The sequence below is a fragment of the Nyctibius grandis genome, chromosome 1 (genome assembly GCF_013368605.1).
Source record: "Nyctibius grandis isolate bNycGra1 chromosome 1, bNycGra1.pri, whole genome shotgun sequence".
Lineage (NCBI taxonomy): Eukaryota > Metazoa > Chordata > Aves > Nyctibiiformes > Nyctibiidae > Nyctibius > Nyctibius grandis.
In genome coordinates, this window is record NC_090658.1 from 126,695,695 (window position 1) to 126,714,506 (window position 18,812).

At 41.9% G+C, this 18,812-nt stretch overlaps 1 protein-coding gene across 1 annotated transcript; it reads right to left on the reverse strand.

Annotated features, from left to right (window-relative positions):
* Positions 1-807: 807 nt before the first annotated feature.
* On the reverse strand, positions 808-15,503 carry LOC137676365 (meprin A subunit alpha-like). Its single transcript, XM_068423546.1, has 14 exons — positions 15,435-15,503; positions 15,325-15,349; positions 15,174-15,227; positions 14,285-14,325; positions 14,096-14,174; positions 13,664-13,781; positions 11,917-12,092; positions 8,828-9,049; positions 7,278-7,427; positions 4,439-4,654; positions 3,074-3,532; positions 2,134-2,307; positions 1,341-1,548; positions 808-980 (listed from the first exon to the last, which is right to left on the reverse strand). The coding sequence occupies exons 1-14, from the start codon at positions 15,501-15,503 to the stop codon at positions 833-835; spliced, it is 2,139 nt and encodes a 712-aa protein (XP_068279647.1). The 3' UTR covers positions 808-832.
* Positions 15,504-18,812: the final 3,309 nt, after the last annotated feature.

Sequence of the window (18,812 nt, forward strand, 5' to 3'; positions counted from 1 at the left end):
ACCCACCAGTATCACTGACCCAGTTGTCGTCTTCCTACACTCCCACCACTCTCTTTGACTTGTGATTTCCAAAGCGAATATGAATTTAAAGGTAACCACTAGAGATCCAATCCTATGATAACAGATGATTTGCTCCAACTTCATCCACTGCCTGCTGAAATCAAGGGAGCTTCATAGATGTTTAAAATAACTTTGGATTATGTCTAAAGAATAGATTTACACTTGAATATTTGAAAACCTTATGTGACGAGGCCTTCTAGAAAGACAACTAGCTGTAATGTGAAATTATTTCCCTGTTAGAGAATTGATCAAAAAATACATAATAGTAGTTTACTATTAATTCTCTGTAATAGCTAATCAGCTTTTGTAAACCAGCACAGCTCCAGGGAAAATGAGTATTGATGTACTGATTTACTTAACTGTGGATTTGTACCCTTTAGATTTCTTGAGTAATTTCTATAGGAACATTTCTAGAATCTTAACATATGTGTTTCTGTGAATTTTTCATTGTTTTGAGAGGTTCTACCTATTATTTAATCTAAATTTGAACTGTGGTTGAGAGTAAAGGCATGGCCTCAGCACTACCACTTGCTGTTGGATGAAGAAACAAAACATGCAAAGAATACACAAGTGAGGCAGGGTATGAACTTTCACTATGCTCTTTACTGCGAAGTCCTACAGAGTAAACAGATTGCTGCCAAGATGTTGATAGAGCATTTCATCCGTACACTGACTGGTCTTCTACAAGTTGTATTCACCATTTTTCACTGAAAACTGATGTCTTATGAACAACGGAAAAATACCAGGCTGAGATTTATCCCCCTGCAGTTCTTTATCTTCTAGCCATCATGGAAATTAGAACGATGGTTAAGACAATGGTTCCAGCAATTCCACCAACTGTCATTCCCAGGACATTCCCATGGACCTGTATTGACTGACACCTGTCACCCATAAAGAAGAAGGCTTGTCCTGATGGGCACCTGGGAAAATAAAGTACAGATTCACATGAATCAGGAGTTTTGTCCTGCCCTATAGGTCCACCTCAAGGTCCTCACCCTCACTATCCTGGATGGGCAGCTCCCATTAGAGGAGTTCACATCACAACATCCCCACCTTGTCTGGAGGTTATTTACATCCCCTGGAAGCACCACAGAACAGGCTTTCTTTGCCTCCCCTTATGGCTGCTAGTAGAAACCCGTCACTGCAGTGAAGTGTTCTGTTCCCGCTGTTCCTTGAAAAGCTAGTGGCTCAGACCTCTGAGGTCTGTAACTGAATACTTATTAGCTGCATCATTTGGTTCAGAAGAAAGTCAAGGCAAGCAGGGAAGAGGTCCGTGGTACCTGCAGGTTGCTCTCCCTTTCACATTGACACAGACTCCGTCATTCTGGCAAGGGTTTGGGTCACATGGGTCTTGCAGATAAGGCAGCTGGTCTTGAACAGGCTCCATATCCTGGGCTGCTCTCTTCTGCCTTTCAAGAATGAGGCCTTCCATGAAGGCAGACTGTGCAGGTTGAACAGGGACTTCAGTGTTATTGAGGTGACTTAGATCTTTTAAAAAAGGAAAGAGAGGAGAAAGACATCAGAAAACAGTGAGTGATGCTATATGTAGTATTCTTCATGCCAGGGATTCACAGGGTTCTTTCTGGACCAGAGGGTACTCCTTGTCCATTCGCCTTTTACAGAGCTCCTGCCGTACCACAGCAAGTTCTGCATATTTAAAGCACAAGATAGAAAATAATACTGAAATTATGGTAACCTGTTAGGTAAAGCAGTGGTATTCTGTACTTTGAAAAACTATGCCAAGTGTGGCTGTTCTATTTGAAAATAAATGCCACGAGGAAGGCCTTTTAGTATGTTCAGTGCTTAGAAATGGACATAGCTACTGGTTAGGGTGCTTAAAGGAGTCCAAGAAGTTAACCTTCAGTAAATCATTGCCATTTAGATTCCTCTGAACTCACAATCACTTTAGTCAACATCACCCACCTGAAACTAAGACACAGAAATGCTTTTAAAAGCTGATCCCAATTAGAAAAGGATGCAGAGACAGGTGGCAATAGTTACTTGAATGTATAAAAGAGATAGAAAGGATCACCCATTTGTTTTTGTAAGGAGAATCAGGAAGAGGGTATTTACCATGAAATTCTGCAAAGATAATCAGGTCATCGTTTTTCAGGAAACTCCTCCGTCTCATCTGGCTGTGAGATATGAAGTTAGTCCACCCCCATGATACACTTCTATAGCAATTGCACGAGGCATCAAATTTCCCAGCAATTGATGGTTTCTCCCATATTATGGTTCCATTGGCATCTGCAAAGAGAATACGAGTGGCAAATAAGAACCACAAAGTTCTGCAGCTGGAAGTATGACATGACTTTTTTGTATTTTAGTATTTTAGTCTGTACCAAACTCAATATTGTCCTGTTCTTATTTCTTTGAATTGCCACATCCATGGGGAATCCTAGGGGTGGATGTGGAACTATGGTGCTACATGCTATATAAACCTGGAGTTAAAAGGTAGCCCCTGTCTGAAAGAGTTCATAATCTTCAGTCTACACCCAGCCAAGCAAGATAGGCTTCAAACGCTGCAGACTGATCTCACAGGTGTTTTCAGGTATTTTTTTCCTAAATACAGCTTCAGTGTGAACCGTGTGCATTCAGACCACGTATGTTCAAGTTAACCAAGCCTCCAAAATGCAGTTTTAACTTAAATTATTGCTGATTTAGTAATGGAATACAGCACCCTGCTGGCATTGCACCATCCTGTGGTGATATGTCACCTATCATAATGGGCAAACCACAGGTAGAATGGAAATTGCCAGCTCTAGGAGAACTCTGTATTTAGAGTCAAACTCAGATATCCCAAGGACTGTTCACAATAATACCTACCTTCTATGCGTCGCTTTTCACGCTAGATGATCTTTTGAAGACAAGTCAATACTGACTCATACAGAGGAAAGTGTCCCAAACTGGGAAATGCAGCCAAAGTTGCCCATCTCTGAGTCCTACACTCAGTCCTCTGACTCAGATTCTTTGGTTTTCATTTTCATCATTCCTCCAGGCAGACACCACTTACCTGAGCTAACATGGTCTTTGCTTGTGGTGAAGCTTTTGCTTGAGGACATCCTTTTCAAGACGTCAGGATCCTGGTCCAGCACTGTGAGTATAGCTTGGCGGTTCAGAGCTGGCCACTCCAGAACACCATCATTCTCTCCACTGCACAAGTGAAAGGCAATGCGAGTGTAGCCACTGATTCTGGAGTGGGGATACACACTTATGCCAAAACCATAACCCTCAGGGCTATAAAACCGGGGGCTTTCAATAACATCACTTGATGAGTTTTCGAGGATTTGGGTGAAATTCCGAATGACCCACACAGCTGTGGGACAGGGGGTCTCTGTAAGCGTGACATCGTCGATAGCAATCCCACCAGATGAAGAGCTGGGGTTGCCCTTTAGTCCTTGGAAGAGGTAACGGAACTTCTTCTGAGCGTTGAGGGTTACGTGGGCAATTTTCCAGTTATAGTCATTATCCGCTTTGGTAAAAGGAAAGCAGAACATTGCCATCAGCATGATTAGTGATATTATGAAGCAGTTTATTCCTAGACATCCATTCCAGCTGCATTTTTAAACAACTGGACCTCTCACAGAGTCCTGAAGGCTGGAGATCTTAACTTGATATAGTGATTATAATACATTCACATTGCCTTATCATTCTAAGTGCTTTGGACACATTGTATGAGGGACTCTTCACACATTAGTGAATGGCAGTCTTTAGTATAAAGGGCAACAAGCTAAAGGCCAAGACATATCAAGTGGATGGGAGTCAATGACCCAACATGTTAGAATTAACTATTGCTGACACTTTTCCAGGGACTTATCCTTCCCTGCAATCTGCTGCAGCTTGATATAAGCAGGTTATCACAGGTCTTGGGTTTTGACGACATAAAAGCATAGTGCTGCAGTGGCTGAATTTGTCCTATTTAGCAAAATCACCCAAAGTGGGAACTTAGTTCACATTTCCAAAATTACATGCTTTTATATTTCCAACCATATAAAAATCAGGCTGGGATTCTTATTGACTGCAGATCAGCACAGGTATTTACATCTGAACAGCTCACTGTCAGATCATGTAATAGCCAATGGAGATCTAGTCAATTGATCTCCAGTGGAGTTTGGGGTCCCTCTAAATCACAGAGTGTAACATAAAATTATTAGGAACATTGTGACTTCTGCTGTGGAGCACCTAAATTACATTATTACAACCCACAGTTTCACTGCTAAATGCACTCAATACCAAAATTCTTAGCCGGATTGCAAGACATTCTGGTAGCTTCGGGAAAATCTTTTGATTTCTGAGCCAATCCACTGCATTCATGGACTCAGTAAGACAAGTTTTCCTCCCCCAATATTCTATATATTCCTCATATTTCCAGAATTACCTTGAAAGGTTTGAATTTTCCTCATCTTGCGAACATTTCCAGTGCCATCATCCTCTTTAAGCCAGATGATCAGCTTGTCAGAAAGGCTTCCTGTGATCTTATAGAAGAACTGGAGGCACTGCTGAGTTCTCTTTGGATAAAGGATTCGAGACTCTAGGATTGCCACCTCATCTGCCTTGCCAGAGCTGGTGCTGAAGTACATGAAATAGCCAGCATCTGTGAAAGAAGTGTAGAGTGTCACTTGTCTCTTCCCAGATTTCCTGCTAGCTCCATGTCTTAAATTTATCATTTTGACTCCACTCTTTTAGTAGGCGTGGGTGTAGCACTTAACATGAATAGTAGAGGAAATGGCGTATGACAACTATCCAAGACAGACCAGGGTAAGAACAGGACTAGTAGTTCATCATGTGTATGGAACTCATTGCTGGCAGCTTATGTCAATTGTGCATTCGTAGGTCTAGTTGGAAGCTGGATGCCTCAGGGATGTCAGACACATGAGACAGAGGATTCAGTGCTGACTGCAAGTAACTAGTAAACTTTTTCTATGTGACTTATACTGAAGATAATCTAAAGACATGATCTTAGAAATCATATGCTATATTACCTTGTAAAGAGTAAGATAATTTCTTATCAGTGATAAAGATAATAATAAAAAAAAGATTTGGACACAGAACTAGCACTCTCCTGACCTTGAACATGAAGCAGCTCTTTTTTACAGCTTGCCCAAAGACTTTTCAAAACTCAGCTTCTCAGTTTGGGGAAATTAGTTAAGAATTCCTGCCCCTCCAGCTTAATTTCCCACTAATGTTTTCTGAGTGTTCTTTACTTTAGATTTGAAATGTCTACTTTTATTCTTATACTTACAAGGGTTTCACCATTTGCATATGTATCTTATCTTGATATCACATGGACTTGTCATGTCCTATCTGTATTGCATTGCTCTTTAGTTACACACAGAATCAATCAGAATCAATCAGGTTGGAAGAGACCTCTGGGATCATCGAGTCCGACCACTGCCCTCACACCACCGTGTCAACTAGACCATGGAACTAAATGCCATGTCCAGTCTTTTCTTAAACACATCCAGAGATGATGAATCCACCACCTCCCTGGGCAGCCCGTTCCAATGTCTAATGACCCTTTCTGAGAAGAAATGCTTCCTAATGTCTAACCTGAACCTCCCCTGGCGAAGCTTGAGGCTATGTCCTCAAGCTAGTTATTTGTTATAGTCTATGATTAAATTAACAAGTGAAATTCTTTTAGCTACTGTATGAAAGCTTCCTCTGTTGGGGGCTTCTTCATTGAACTCTTGTCCAAGCTAACGCCTGGGGCATCATCAGTTAAACCTGTAGCTGCATAAATGCAGTACAGCCTCCTGCATGGTTAGTGGAGCTGTTGGAGCTGTTCATCATGTTCGCTCTAATCATGCCAGGGGAATATTCTCCATTACCTCCCACACAGTAGCAATGCTTTGAACTCATACCCATAGAAACCTTGCCAAAGATACTTAATTGCTTTACGGACATGCATGACACTTCACCATAAGTTGAATTTATGTTAAATTTAAGCATGTTAAATGTAAGTACAATCACTGTTGCTCCAAGTGGGAAAACAGTGCTGTGAGCCTCATTCAGGTGCCTGACTTTGTTGTTGAACTTATTGTGGTATCAAAGCCCCAGATGATCTAGGCTCTACCTCATTTTTGATAAGAAAGTCAAATAATGGCAACATTAAGCATCTGTGGCAGTTAGGATATGGCCTTAGCAGACTCCAGCATGGGCATACAGTGATCAAATCCAGAGCTAGGCTGCCATTTCCTCTCTAAGTGTTAGGCTGTACTTTCCCTCTTTCAGTTTAGCCAGTAATAAGTCAAAAACCCACAAAGTCAAACCAGCATTATAAGAGGTTGAGGATCTGTTCTTCTTTCCAGTGGGTGGGTCACATAAGGGGAAAAGTGTACTCCTGAGTGCAGCAAGTCAAATTTTTCCTTTATCAAAGAGTAACAAAGCACAACTGAATGTGCTGTAGGCCAGGATTCCTCCACTCCATACTTGGGCAAAATTTACAACAAAAGTAACTTTGTTTTTTAGAATCTGTAGTAGCTTTCTCTTGCTTTTCAGAACTGCCTGTTGGGATTTAATCTTTATTCTCACTTGCAATCTAGCACCCTGCGACTGTGACTGGGGCTGACTCTACCCTTTTTGAGATTTTCTTCCCTTGAAAAATGGCAAAATGACCATGTGAAAAAGAAAATTATCCCTAAACTCCTATCATAAATTACTTTGCAACTTTCTTCTACCTCCAGAAACAGCACTCCTCAAGCTTAACTTATCACTCACTTTGCAAACACAACATTTATGAGTGGCTATGAGTGCTGTTTCATTGTTATCATGGTGTAACATAACTCTTACTCAGACTTTGGAAGTCGCAGTAAAACTTTTTCCAAGTTATATTTTAAAAGCCTCTAGTTAAGATTGTTCTTTGCCCTCTTTTATCTTGCTGGTGTCAAGAACATTCCACTATGTTGAAAAAGCTTAATGAGAGCATGAGTGCAACCATAAACTCACACTCACAGGGCCAAGACACGTGAAAAGAAAAAGGGCTTTTTGCTTAACTAGAAACATTACAACTTGGATGTTTGCTGGGTAGTGTCTTAAACTTGGTCATTTAATCTTGTGTTTTCAGAGCAGCCAGTGCTGGGTTTTCTCAAGGGTTGAGTACAATGACAGGTTCAGAGTTGTTGTTTAAACCACGCAGACCAGTATAGACATGCAGAAGGGACCATTACTCCAGCTAACCCCTTTGCCATAGGAAAAAGTGTTCTGTTACTTCGTTTTACCTCTACAGCGCCCAGCGAGTGTGTGGTCTTCCTGCCCTGTAGCACTGCTCTGTTGATGGACCCAGTCTAGATCGTCCCTGGTGCCCTGAATCATGCCGCAGATATTTTCAAACTCAAAAGAGCACTGGTCCAAAAAAGTGTGAGTTGAAGCTGAAAAAAAAAAAATGCACAAATGGTTACTTCCAAAGTAGCATCTCATTTAAAAGAAAATTTCTGCACTAATTTTGTGGGGGGGTTGTTTGCACTATTATAGACATAATGTAAAGAAGACTTAACCCACAGCAGATGTGAGCCCAAAGACTCAAAAGAGGAAAAGTTCGATTCCTGTAGGGATTCCCTGCATAAAGATACCAATATTTGACCACTTTGCAGACGGTTAAACAAACTCCCACACCATAGCTGAAGCACAGTGGCTGGTGGTGGCTGTCTTTGTGCCTGCTTGTAAGTCTTTGAGAGGCAAGTCACCTTGTGAACAGTGGTGATGTTGCACTTAACCATTCATCTGCTGGAGGTTATTGTTCTCCATGGCTCACTTGTCTGCTTGATGAGCATGAGCACTGTTCTTCCACTTCAAGTAAAGTCCACCCAGTTACCTTAGGGTGGTTCAGCTGAGTTTGCCTGCAAGTGGATGCTTCTGTTGGCAGATCATAGAATCATAGAATGGTTTGGGTTGGAAGGGACCTTAAAGATCATCTAGTTCCAACCCCCCTGCCACAGGCAGGGACACCTTTCCACCAGACCAGGTTGCTCAAAGCCCCATCCAACCTGGCCTTGAACACTGCCAGGGAGGGGGCAGCCACAACTTCTCTGGCCAGCCTGTTCCAGTGTCTCACCACCCTCACAGGAAAGAATTTCTTCCTAATATCTAATCTAAATCTCCCCTCTTTCAGTTTAAAACTGTTCCCCCTCATCCTATCACTACATGCCCTTGTAAAAAGTCCCTCTCCCACTTTCCTGTAGGCCCCCTTCAGATCCATGGGGACAAGAATCACAGAATCAACTAGGTTGGAAGTGACCTCTAGGATCATCGAGTCCAACCTTTGACCTAACACCACTATGTCAGAACTTTCAGAACTTCTCACTGATAATCACACATTGTGATAACATCTTCAACCAGCTTAGCAACCAACTAGACAGTGTCAGACTCTAGATTTAGCCTACCTCAAGTGCAAAATCATCTAATTAAGACCAAATGTCAGTAAAAGAGGACAAAGTACAGTTGCCTTCACCTCACAAAAGTACAATGAACCTGCCCACACACCAGCAGAACACAACCACATGTCTGAACCCCTAGAAGCAACATGGAAGAAAAGATGTGAATGAAATGACTTTCATTGACTAATTGAATTTTACAAAAGGAATGACAGTAGCAGACCCAAAGAGAGGAGGGAATAAACAGTTTGGGTCTCTACACCACAAGTCCTCTCCCACATGGCCTCAAGAGCACCTGAGAAGAGTTTTTTTGTGGTTTTAGAGACATAAGGGAGATGAACCAGCCAGGTTCAAGTATAAACAAAGAAACAGCTTGCCATGGTTAAATCATGACTTACTGCAGTTATACATGCGATTCAGTCTTTCCAGGTCAATGGCACTGAGGTCTAGACGCTGTCCAATTATGTTATCAAATTCTGGTATCTTCGCTGTGATTGTGGGGACGCTTTCATTTTTGTTAAATGAAAATGGTGCATAGTGCATCAGTGATTCGTAGTCATAGGGGGTGTTCAGACCAGTGATGTAGCTGTCATCATACTTCAGAAAATTATGCTCTTTGTCTGGTAAAAGAACAGAAAAGTGCTTCATTTTTAGAGAAATTGGAAAGGAAATGGCTTTAGCATGGCCCTTTGGAAAAGAACAGGGTATATAGGAGGTCAGATTAGATGGTCTAATAGTAAGCATTCTGAAGAATTAAATTTAAGGATTAATGTACTCCATTCCAGAGCCTGTGAATAGTTATGCAAACATTTCCCAGGATATTAGATCATATACGGACAAGGAGAGGCCCTGGAGCCCTCCACTCATTAAGGGGACAGGTATGACAGTCCTGGAGTGCCTCCAGGTTCTGTTCTTCTTTGAAGCAAAGAACACATTAGGAATCTGTGAAAAAAAGATTATGTTTTTACCCTAGATTGACAATATTGCTATGACACTTCTATTGAAATATCTTTTGGAAACATGTTTCTCGTGGTTTCTTGGTGAAATAATTTGTCCTTAGAGAGAGTTTTTCATTATGAAGGTGTCTGCTAGGCCAGAGAGAGGGAGCCATTTCACATACTTTGGTATGGAAGTAAAGAGAGATTGCCAGCATTTCCAAATACAAATAATATTTTCAGAATATTTGGCATTCTTTCTCCAAGAAGAAACAGCACATGGCTGCTTTCGGTGGATAATTACATCTTCGGTGTGTAAAGGCTACCCTTCCTTTCTGCAAGTCCATTCTGGGTGCAAAGGTCTTCAGTCCAAGGCTTGAGATTGTATAAGAGCTTGAGATTGTTTTCTTACAGGTACTTGAATTGCACCTTTTATCGAAAAGGGTGAGAATCTTGCTAATTAAGTGCTATCGCTTTTTATAGCTGGGGACAAAATCTTGGCAGGACACAGGCATGTGTAGTGATGATGGCTTTTAAGATCATTACCAGGCAAAGGGCAACATCTATGTGTTTCAAAAAGAAATAAACCATACAGCGAGGAGGCTATTTCATTAGGTTGTCATTAGACTTTCTCTGAAGTCTAACAGGCTTAGCTTTTCTGTCAACAGCAACATGGATAAGGGATCTCTTCTCTCATCAGCCACCTATCTGCATTTCAGTTTATGAAAATGCATTATGACAAAAACTACTACCATGCTATTAAATTTGGGGTCACTAATGTGGGAACAGATGTGGGAACACGAGCACACGCGTGCACACCCACACACAGAGCACAATCATATCAGCCTTGTTTCCCTTTAGAGGAGCAGTCATCTTTCAAACGGTTTCAGCAGAAGTTTTCTACTTAATAAATTTGCCTAACTGGAAAATGAGATTTTATAGTATGGATAGAAACCTACATAACATAGGAATTGACTGTACTGATATCAGACTAGACCCAGGACTCCATTCAGAATAGCGTCACACTGAAGTCCATCATCTGCATGTGTTTTTTGGTGTCCCAGATTTGTAGTTACTGAATACACTACAGATAAGTTGAGAGGATTGAATGATATATTTTTTTTTGAAAAAAAAACAAAAAAAAAGAATGCATTAAGAATTGGCACGGCTTTGTCAAGATTTCGATACCTCTGTACATCACGGAGCTCACAATAGTGCATAATAAGTGCATTGTAAGTCTTTTTGCTTTGGAGCTGATTAGTTACAGTGTACAACAAAAAGCGTCCCAAAAGTCAGAATCTGGATACTATTAACATCATCAGCATTTTCATCACCACGATTCAAGACAAGACCAAATTAGTAATAAGATGAATTGTTTTCAGTGCTGTTCCTAATAATAAAAATAATCATCTGCAAAATCAATATCCACATCCCATCTACTGTTCAGCCACCCCAAAAGACACTGCAAATACAGAGTAAAGGCAAGTAGTAATGCACATGGCCATTCAATGTGGAGCAATTAAAAATATCAGATACTGCTCTTAGTGGTCAGCAGAAATTGCTTGTACCAGCAGTTCTTATCTACCCAAAAGAGAACACAGCATTCCCTGCATCTTGTTCCTTTCTGATGACTATTTTGCACATATTTTTCACTTATTTGCAAAGATGGTGAGTGCATAGCCCAGGACACCAAAGTCACCAGTTTGTCCACACAGAGCATGAGTAATGTCAGGGCAACTTTGCTGCATTGGCACCATCACTGTCATCGCAAAGCACCACCACGGGGAACAAGAGTTTAGTCTTTGCTAGCACGCGTTTCAGAACTTGTTATAGACTCCCCTCAACTCCTTTTCAAATATATAAATTAAGTAGTATGGAACCAGACCTGACAGGAGACAGCAGGAGAAACCGCCTAGGGACCAGGGGGACTGTGGAGAGTTTTGCTGAAACTCATAAACCCCCTAGATCTGGTGAAACTAAACATGAAGGCAAGAACCTGCAGAGACACACTAGGCAGGGGAGAGCCCTATTTTACGTGTCCTGTCTGATCTCATCACTTTAAGGCTTCTTTATGTACAAAGTAAATCTTCCCAGTTCCAAGAGAACCTGAATCTCTGAGTATAAAAGCCTTTCAGATTTTGAGAAGACCTTTCATGAAAGAAGAACCATCTCAAAGCTCAGGACAAGTTGGGGTCCCAACATACCATCCCAGTAAGTTTACAATATGCCTTACATAGCCAGAGAAAACAGACTCTTAGAGAGGGGAAGTGATTTGTTCAAAATCAGAGAGTAGACCAGTCCTGGGGCCAAGGGGAAATAAAGTCTTCTGACTTCCAGGCAGGAACTCTCTCTTCTGGCCTTAGACAGTCTCTGGTCCTTGACCAGAGTTGTATCAAAATCTTACTACATCTACAGATTGATTTACAGTTGTCTCAGGTGTGGCCCAGGGTTTCTAAAATCATATCTTTAAGAAGGTCTTAAAATCTAGGAGGCAAAATAAGACACTGATGAATCTTCACTTTACAAAATCTGACTTGAAGGTCAAAACCCACCTGTAATAACTTCATCCCACCAGATGGTCACATAGTCATCCCGGTCCATCCTTGACTGCTCATGGTAAAATCCCAAAGCGTGCAGGATCTCGTGTTCCACAATTGCTCTGTAGTCACATCCTGCCCCAATAGAGAGGTCCTGTCCAGTCTGCAGGTCCCCCACCATGGACCAACACCTGAGAAAGAGAGAGATCTTACTGTCTGTTAAGTAGAGTTTTCTTCTCTATATTTATGTCCTCAGTCTGCTCACTGGATTTAAAGTAAAAACAAAACAGGTTTAAATATGAAAGGAGTACTATAAATAATTATTTAGGTGCTGACCAAATGCCTTGATACTCTACAGATACTCTACTCTGAAAGCAGACTAAGCCCCGAAAACATACTTGCTATCACTTGCATGAGGCCAGCTTTTTACATATCCTCTGTTAGACAAGCTCACCTCTGATTTTTGAGATCCACAGAAGTTTAGTCCTATATCAGCTGCCATTTTGCCAAGAAATGTGCCAAGAAACATAATACACACATAGAAATAGTAAACTTGTCAAGACAGACTGAGATTTTTTGCAATCACTTGGGCTAGAGAAAGGATCCAGAAGGATATAGAATAGCAGTGCTTGGTCCTTTTTAACAGCAACTATGCAATGCATTGGCCATAGGTGTGAAATTATAATTTTCTGTGAGGGCTCAGCCCCTCATCTGTGACTCAGCAGAAGTTAATAGTGATTGAGGAGGAAAGGAGCTCCTCAGCCAATACACTGGGAACTTTCTGAGTAGCCTGAGGGTGGTGTGAGAGGCAACTGCTAAAGAGCATTTGCTTGGACTGTAGCTTCCTTTGCACATCACAAAGCACTGTCGGGTTGAGTTTGTTGAAGGAGCTCTGAACACACTAATGTGGGTACTGAAAACAAAGAGCTTGAGCCTATGATCTTTTGAATAGCTGCTACCAAGGAGTTTCCAGTACCAGGCTCTTCAGCACTAACTTGTCAAAAATCACGGTGCTTGCAGTCTTGTAAGAGAAACGTCATAGGATGTATTACCCAAGGAGGAGCTGAGGGTAGAAATATCAGTGCCTATAGGTCTTTATGAAGTTCTGGGAGAACAAGAAATATTCACAGCTGATATAGTGAGAAGATTTTTGTCCTTTTCAACATGTTCTTTCAAAACATGTTTAAGTGTAGGAAATAAGATAGATCTTTCCAGTTCCTGAAAACCTGAATCTCTGAGTATAAACCCTTTCAGATTTTGAGAGAACGTTTCACTAAAGAAAAGCCATGTCAAAACAATAGCAATATTACAATAAACTGCCTTTCCACAGCTTTTTTTTTGACCTGTCTTCCAAAGATTTCAAAATGTAAATTCTGGCTATTCGCATTCTTGGTGAGTTAATTGGATGTACATGGGGGTCGTTTCACCCACCACTGACACTGAAATGGCAAACAAGTAGGAAAGTGGAAGCAGCTGATGAAAACTCAGCAACGCTGGGATTCACCTCCTCAAAGAGCAACCATCAAAACATCAGATGCCCATTCCAAGTTCATCAACTGAACATCCTCTGCAGTCAGCAGAGGGAGGCAGCTGCTTCCAAGCTCTGTGTCTAAGAATGTAAGATGGGTTGCTTTCTCCATGGCGTCTTTTTTTCTGCTGACAACAAACTTAGACTAAACTTTTAGACTGATGACGTCAGATGGAATGGATTCCCAGCTGATTCTACAGAGCAAAACTGAACAGAAATTGGTGTAACCCTTACCCGCTTTCTTTTCTAAAGAATATGTAGGATCTCTCTCCTTCATATGGCTTGAAATCAATGCAAGACTTAAGACGGAACATTTCAAATGCCTGGAGAATGACTCCTTTGGCATTCAGATCTGGAAAACATACATCAGGAAAGCTTCTTTAACACACTGCAGACCATTCACCCTGGAGAGGTAAGGTATGCACACAGATATATGCATGGGACCAAAAGAAAGGTAATTGAAAAGAAAAATTATTTAATTTTATTAAATTGTGTTTTGTTATGATAGCTGTAGCAGGAAAAAAAATGGTTTTGATATAAAGGAGTAATTTAGTTATTAGTGAATTTTAATGTGGGAGAACCAGTTCTGAAAAAGGCAAATTTTTATCAGTGATTCCAGTGCAAATAAGGATTGGACGTAAAATCTGAATAAAGTATCTGCATTACCTAGGTCATCACCCAGAATATACGGAATAGGGAACTTCCATCTGTATGTCTCATTTCTTAGGGCGTTTCGCTGGTTTTGCTGAAAAGGGAATTAACAGCTGGTGATGCATCTGCTGTTGGGAGATGGGCTGATTTGTACCAAAATTACAATTAGGATAAGGGATAGACACAGAGTTTTGAATTACTTACAGGGAGCAAGATATCACCCTGAAAGAGATCCACTCCAGCAGCTGAAAAGCAATTTTGTGAAAGATAATGTAAAAGCAATATCAAATATCAAATGTATTTCACTTCATAAACAATGCTGAGCCTGCTCATATGAGGTTAATACCATTTACAGAAAAATGAAGAAGGACCAGCCTCTTTACACTGAACTATAGGGGCAGTCCTAAATGTAACAGTAGCTTCTACTCAATATTTGCTACTCAGCAATGTTTGAATTTTGGTGGCAGAAATCTGGTGGCCACCATTATCCATGTCTAGGTTGGTAACCTCTTGCTTGCTATCAGGCAGTGGCAACAGCCACACAATGAGACAGTGCTCTAGAGAATATAGTAATATTGAGTAATGCATCAGGAGGAATATTGTACAGTGCACCATCAAAGGATATATGGAAATTTGTATTACAAGAAATAAAAAAAATTAGAGGAAGACAGTACAGCGTGTTGAGTCTCTTCCATTTGATTTCCTTACCATTTATATAGAAGCTCAATAAACATCTAAGCCATTTTCCACTTTGTAAGACTTTATAAAGATCATATAGAGATGGGGGGAAAATGCTGGTGGGAGTCCAGAGCCTTTCCAACTGATACAGCATGTTACTGCCCTAACACAGTGGGTCTGTCCAAACTTCAGAAGTGAAAGACATCTGCATCCCTTGTTTATGTAGGGTTACAGTCCTGGGATAGATTCATGCGTCATAGCCAGAGGAAGGTAATTCAGAGCGCACTTAATTATATTTCTATTGTTACCACGAACTACCAGACCATCAGTCACTTATGTCTCTTTCACAATACTGAAAATTCAGCATTTTGCTCACAATTTTTCAGGCCTTATGAGAATTTAGACATGAACTCACCTACGTTTATGTCTGTAATGTCTTTAATTATCTCACCAGCATCAGCATCTGCTGCTGCAAGACAGAGAAAGCATTATACGTTCAGATGTGGTGGCACACAGGAAGCAAAAGAAAATGCTTCAAAACTCAAAAGAGTTCACAGAGCACTTACCAGCTTGACTGGAGAGGCGCCCGACCTGAAAGAGAATAAAATACAACGAGCATAAGGTGTGAGATGTCTCTGGACTGAGAGGAGCCTGTAGAAATCAGGTTTCTACTTACAGAGACAGGAGTACCACACACATAACAGAACAGAAGTGCTAGGCAGAGCGGGAAGATGCTGGAGCCCATTTTTGCAATGGAAGAAGATGGTCCCTCTCATCTCTTGCAATATATAAGGCATGTTGCTGAGCTTCCCATGGAACATCGGCCAACCAGCTTTGAGCTTTCCACCTTTGTAACATTATTATAACAGTAAGATTTACCTCCTAAATGGCACCTGATGGCATTGTTGTTATCAGTCACCTAAGTCCACTTTGGACGAATGTTACGGAGAGGAGTGTGATAACTTCATGCCTTCAGTGCAGCTCGTGAAAGGCTCACCCAGACTTTGTGTAAGATCTTGTTCTGGTCCAAAAGTTGCTGACTCCTTCCACTGTGCTTATTATCAGTCAGCATTATGATCTCGACTACACAGGAGGAAAGCCACATGCTTAAGCAGAATTGTTCTGGGTTTATAGCACTCCAGTGACATTAGAATTTGGCCCAGTGCTGTTTTCAATTAATAATTAACATCACATTGTAAAGATTAGAGATAAAAAAGATATGATTATGAATGCCCTGACAGTGCTATCCCACAGCTGATCCCATCCCAGGACTGATGCCCCAGTGCACAACACACCACCCTTTGCCTCAAGAGGTGGTCACATACATTAGTAGATCCTTGGCCTTCCAGCTTGATCCTCTTTTCTGGTGGGTTTCAGAGATGACAAACTCTTGTCCTGCTCTTTACTGTCTTCTTTCTCAGGGGACATGGGTCAGGGAGGACACATGGGCTAACTGATCCAAGGTTCCAGGAAGCTCTACATCTCCCACAGGTCCTGCACCATACCTGTTATCCCCTTGCAAATGTCCCATATGCCCTGGAGTGTCACAGTGCCTTAAACTTAGACAACTGAATCCTGCTCCCTCATTTCACATCTGAAATTACAAGTGATGAAGGTGAGGATGTCCACCTCTATGTTCAGCAATTATTAGGTAGGAAAAGTCTTATGCCACAGACACCACCACCCACAGTACAACACAGAGGAAGAGCAGGAAGAGAAGAAAAAGTAGTCCAGAGGTGCTTCACACACTGCTTCCCAGCAATGTTGGTGGGAGACAATGGACTTCCATGTGAAGAAGCATCAAATGCAAGTAGGTTTTGAGTAGGAAACATGCCTGTGTACAGTGACTCCCCTGTCCTAGAAAGGAGTCAGCCCTTCAAGGTAAGCGACATATTTTCCTCCAAACAGATCAAAGTAGGAAGCTGTTTGTATGAGATCACATTGCAGAGGAACAAGTAGAGAGATCTTTTCTTTTTTTGAGAAGAAGGGCCCCAGAGGACTGATCTTTCACCTAGCATACATGGGTCTTCTTCAACACTTGCTTTTATAAACTATTATTTCGAAGTACACTGATACCTAAGCAGAACAGGACACACTACTAGTACAAGAGAAGCATGCCTCAAGATACATCTTGTAAAGGCTCTTTTCACAGATGAACAAAGAGAGACAAAACACAGCACAAAGGCACTGATTTGTGGATGTGCAGCAGTGGATGTGAGAAAGGAACAAAAAAACTGAAGCAAAATCAGAGTAGTCTGAAAAACACTTGGGTTTTGGTCCCCTTAACTTAAGAATTACCCAAGAAACTAAAGAGAATGTCTAAAGTCGTTCTGTAGGCATATATTTGAGTTTGTAGAGGACAACGATTATGCATCCATCTCGTGTTATACTAGTGCAATTTAATATATTCATTTAGCACCTTGCACAATGTATGCATCCCCAAATGCATCCTGTATTCAGTCCATGTGGCAAGGTTTTGGTTGCAGGGGGGTTACAGGGTGGCTCCTGTGAGAAGACACCAGAAGTTGCCCCCATGTCGTCTGTTTCAGCTGGTTCTAAGATGGACCTGCCACCAGCCACAGCTGAGCCCGTCAGTGACATTAGTAGCACCTCTGTGATAACATATTTAAGAAAGGGGGAAAACTGCTGTGGAACAGCAGCCAGAGAGAGGAGTGAGAATATGTGAGAGAAACAACTCTGCAGACACCAAGGTCAGTGAAGAAGGACAGTGAGGAGGCGTTTCAGGCACCAGAGAAGAGATTCCTCTGCAGCCCATGGTGAAGACCATGGTGAGGCAGGCTGTGCCCCTGCAGCCCATGGAGTTTAACAGTGGAGCAGATATCCACCTGCAGCCAGTGGAGGAACCCACACCTGAGCAAATGGATGTGCCCAAAGGAGGCTGTGACCCATGGGAAGCCCACACTGGAGCAGGCTCCTGGCAGAACCTGTGGACCCATGGACAGAGGAGCCCACGCTGGAGCAGGCTTGCTGGCAGGACTTGTGACCCCGTGGGGTCCATGCTACACTGGAGAAGTTGCTCCTGAAGGGCTGCACCCCTTGGAAAGCACCCACACTGCCGCACTGGAGCAGTTGATAAAGAGCTGCCACAGGGAGAAAAGGGAAGTCCTGGAACAGGATCTTGGAAAGTTAAGCACTGGTGCTTCTGGCTAGGGAAGGATGGACAGGGAGACTTTAGACACAAGAGCTGGGAAGTAAGCATGGCCATCAGCAAAGATAAACAAAAAGGATGAAACATGGGAAAAAAAGGCAATATAGCTAAAAGAAGGACTTTACTACTTTGGCCAAAGTACTCTTTGGGGACAGTATGGGTTTATTGCCTTAAAACTAACAAGGAACCTTAGTTCAAATTCTTAAAATACAGAAACCACAGAATACAGTTTCTTTAGTGTAAGAAATAATATATTTTATCTGTCATGGGTAACTGTTTGCACTTGTAGTGAAGAGGTTGAGGGCACTTCAAGGACGGACTGGAACTTCAGATGTAATCAAAGGGGTGAGATCTGCAAGAAAAGAAAAAAAGTAATTAATTTAATACATGGAGCATATAGCAAAGTTCTATCATGTATTTTGGGATGACTTTCAGGCTGATTCCAGGGGCAAGAAACAAAGCAACAATAGTTTGCCCCAATATCTCTACAGGCTGCAGCAGTACCCAGCGAAGGAAGTGGGAGGGGAAACTGGAAGGGCAGAGAGCTGCACGCAGGGGTGGAGCTCCAATCTGTGTCTTTCTCAAGCCCATCAGGGGATCCTGGGATTACTGAGCTGGAGGAAGACTGGCGCGAGAGAGAAAAGGGCTTCGGTCAGAGGTGATGTGAAACAGGGCTGGGCATTGAGCAGAGGGTGGAAAGGCTTGTGGAGAAGAGGGAGGCATGGGGCAGAGCCTCAGCAGTTATACAGAGACAACCTCCAACTTTCCTCAAAGGGCAATGTAACACTGCCCCTGAGTTTTTAGGCACCCTGGTGTCAAAATGAATACTCATATGCAGAGACTGGAACCTTATAAATGTGATCCTATTAGATTTAGCAATGAAGC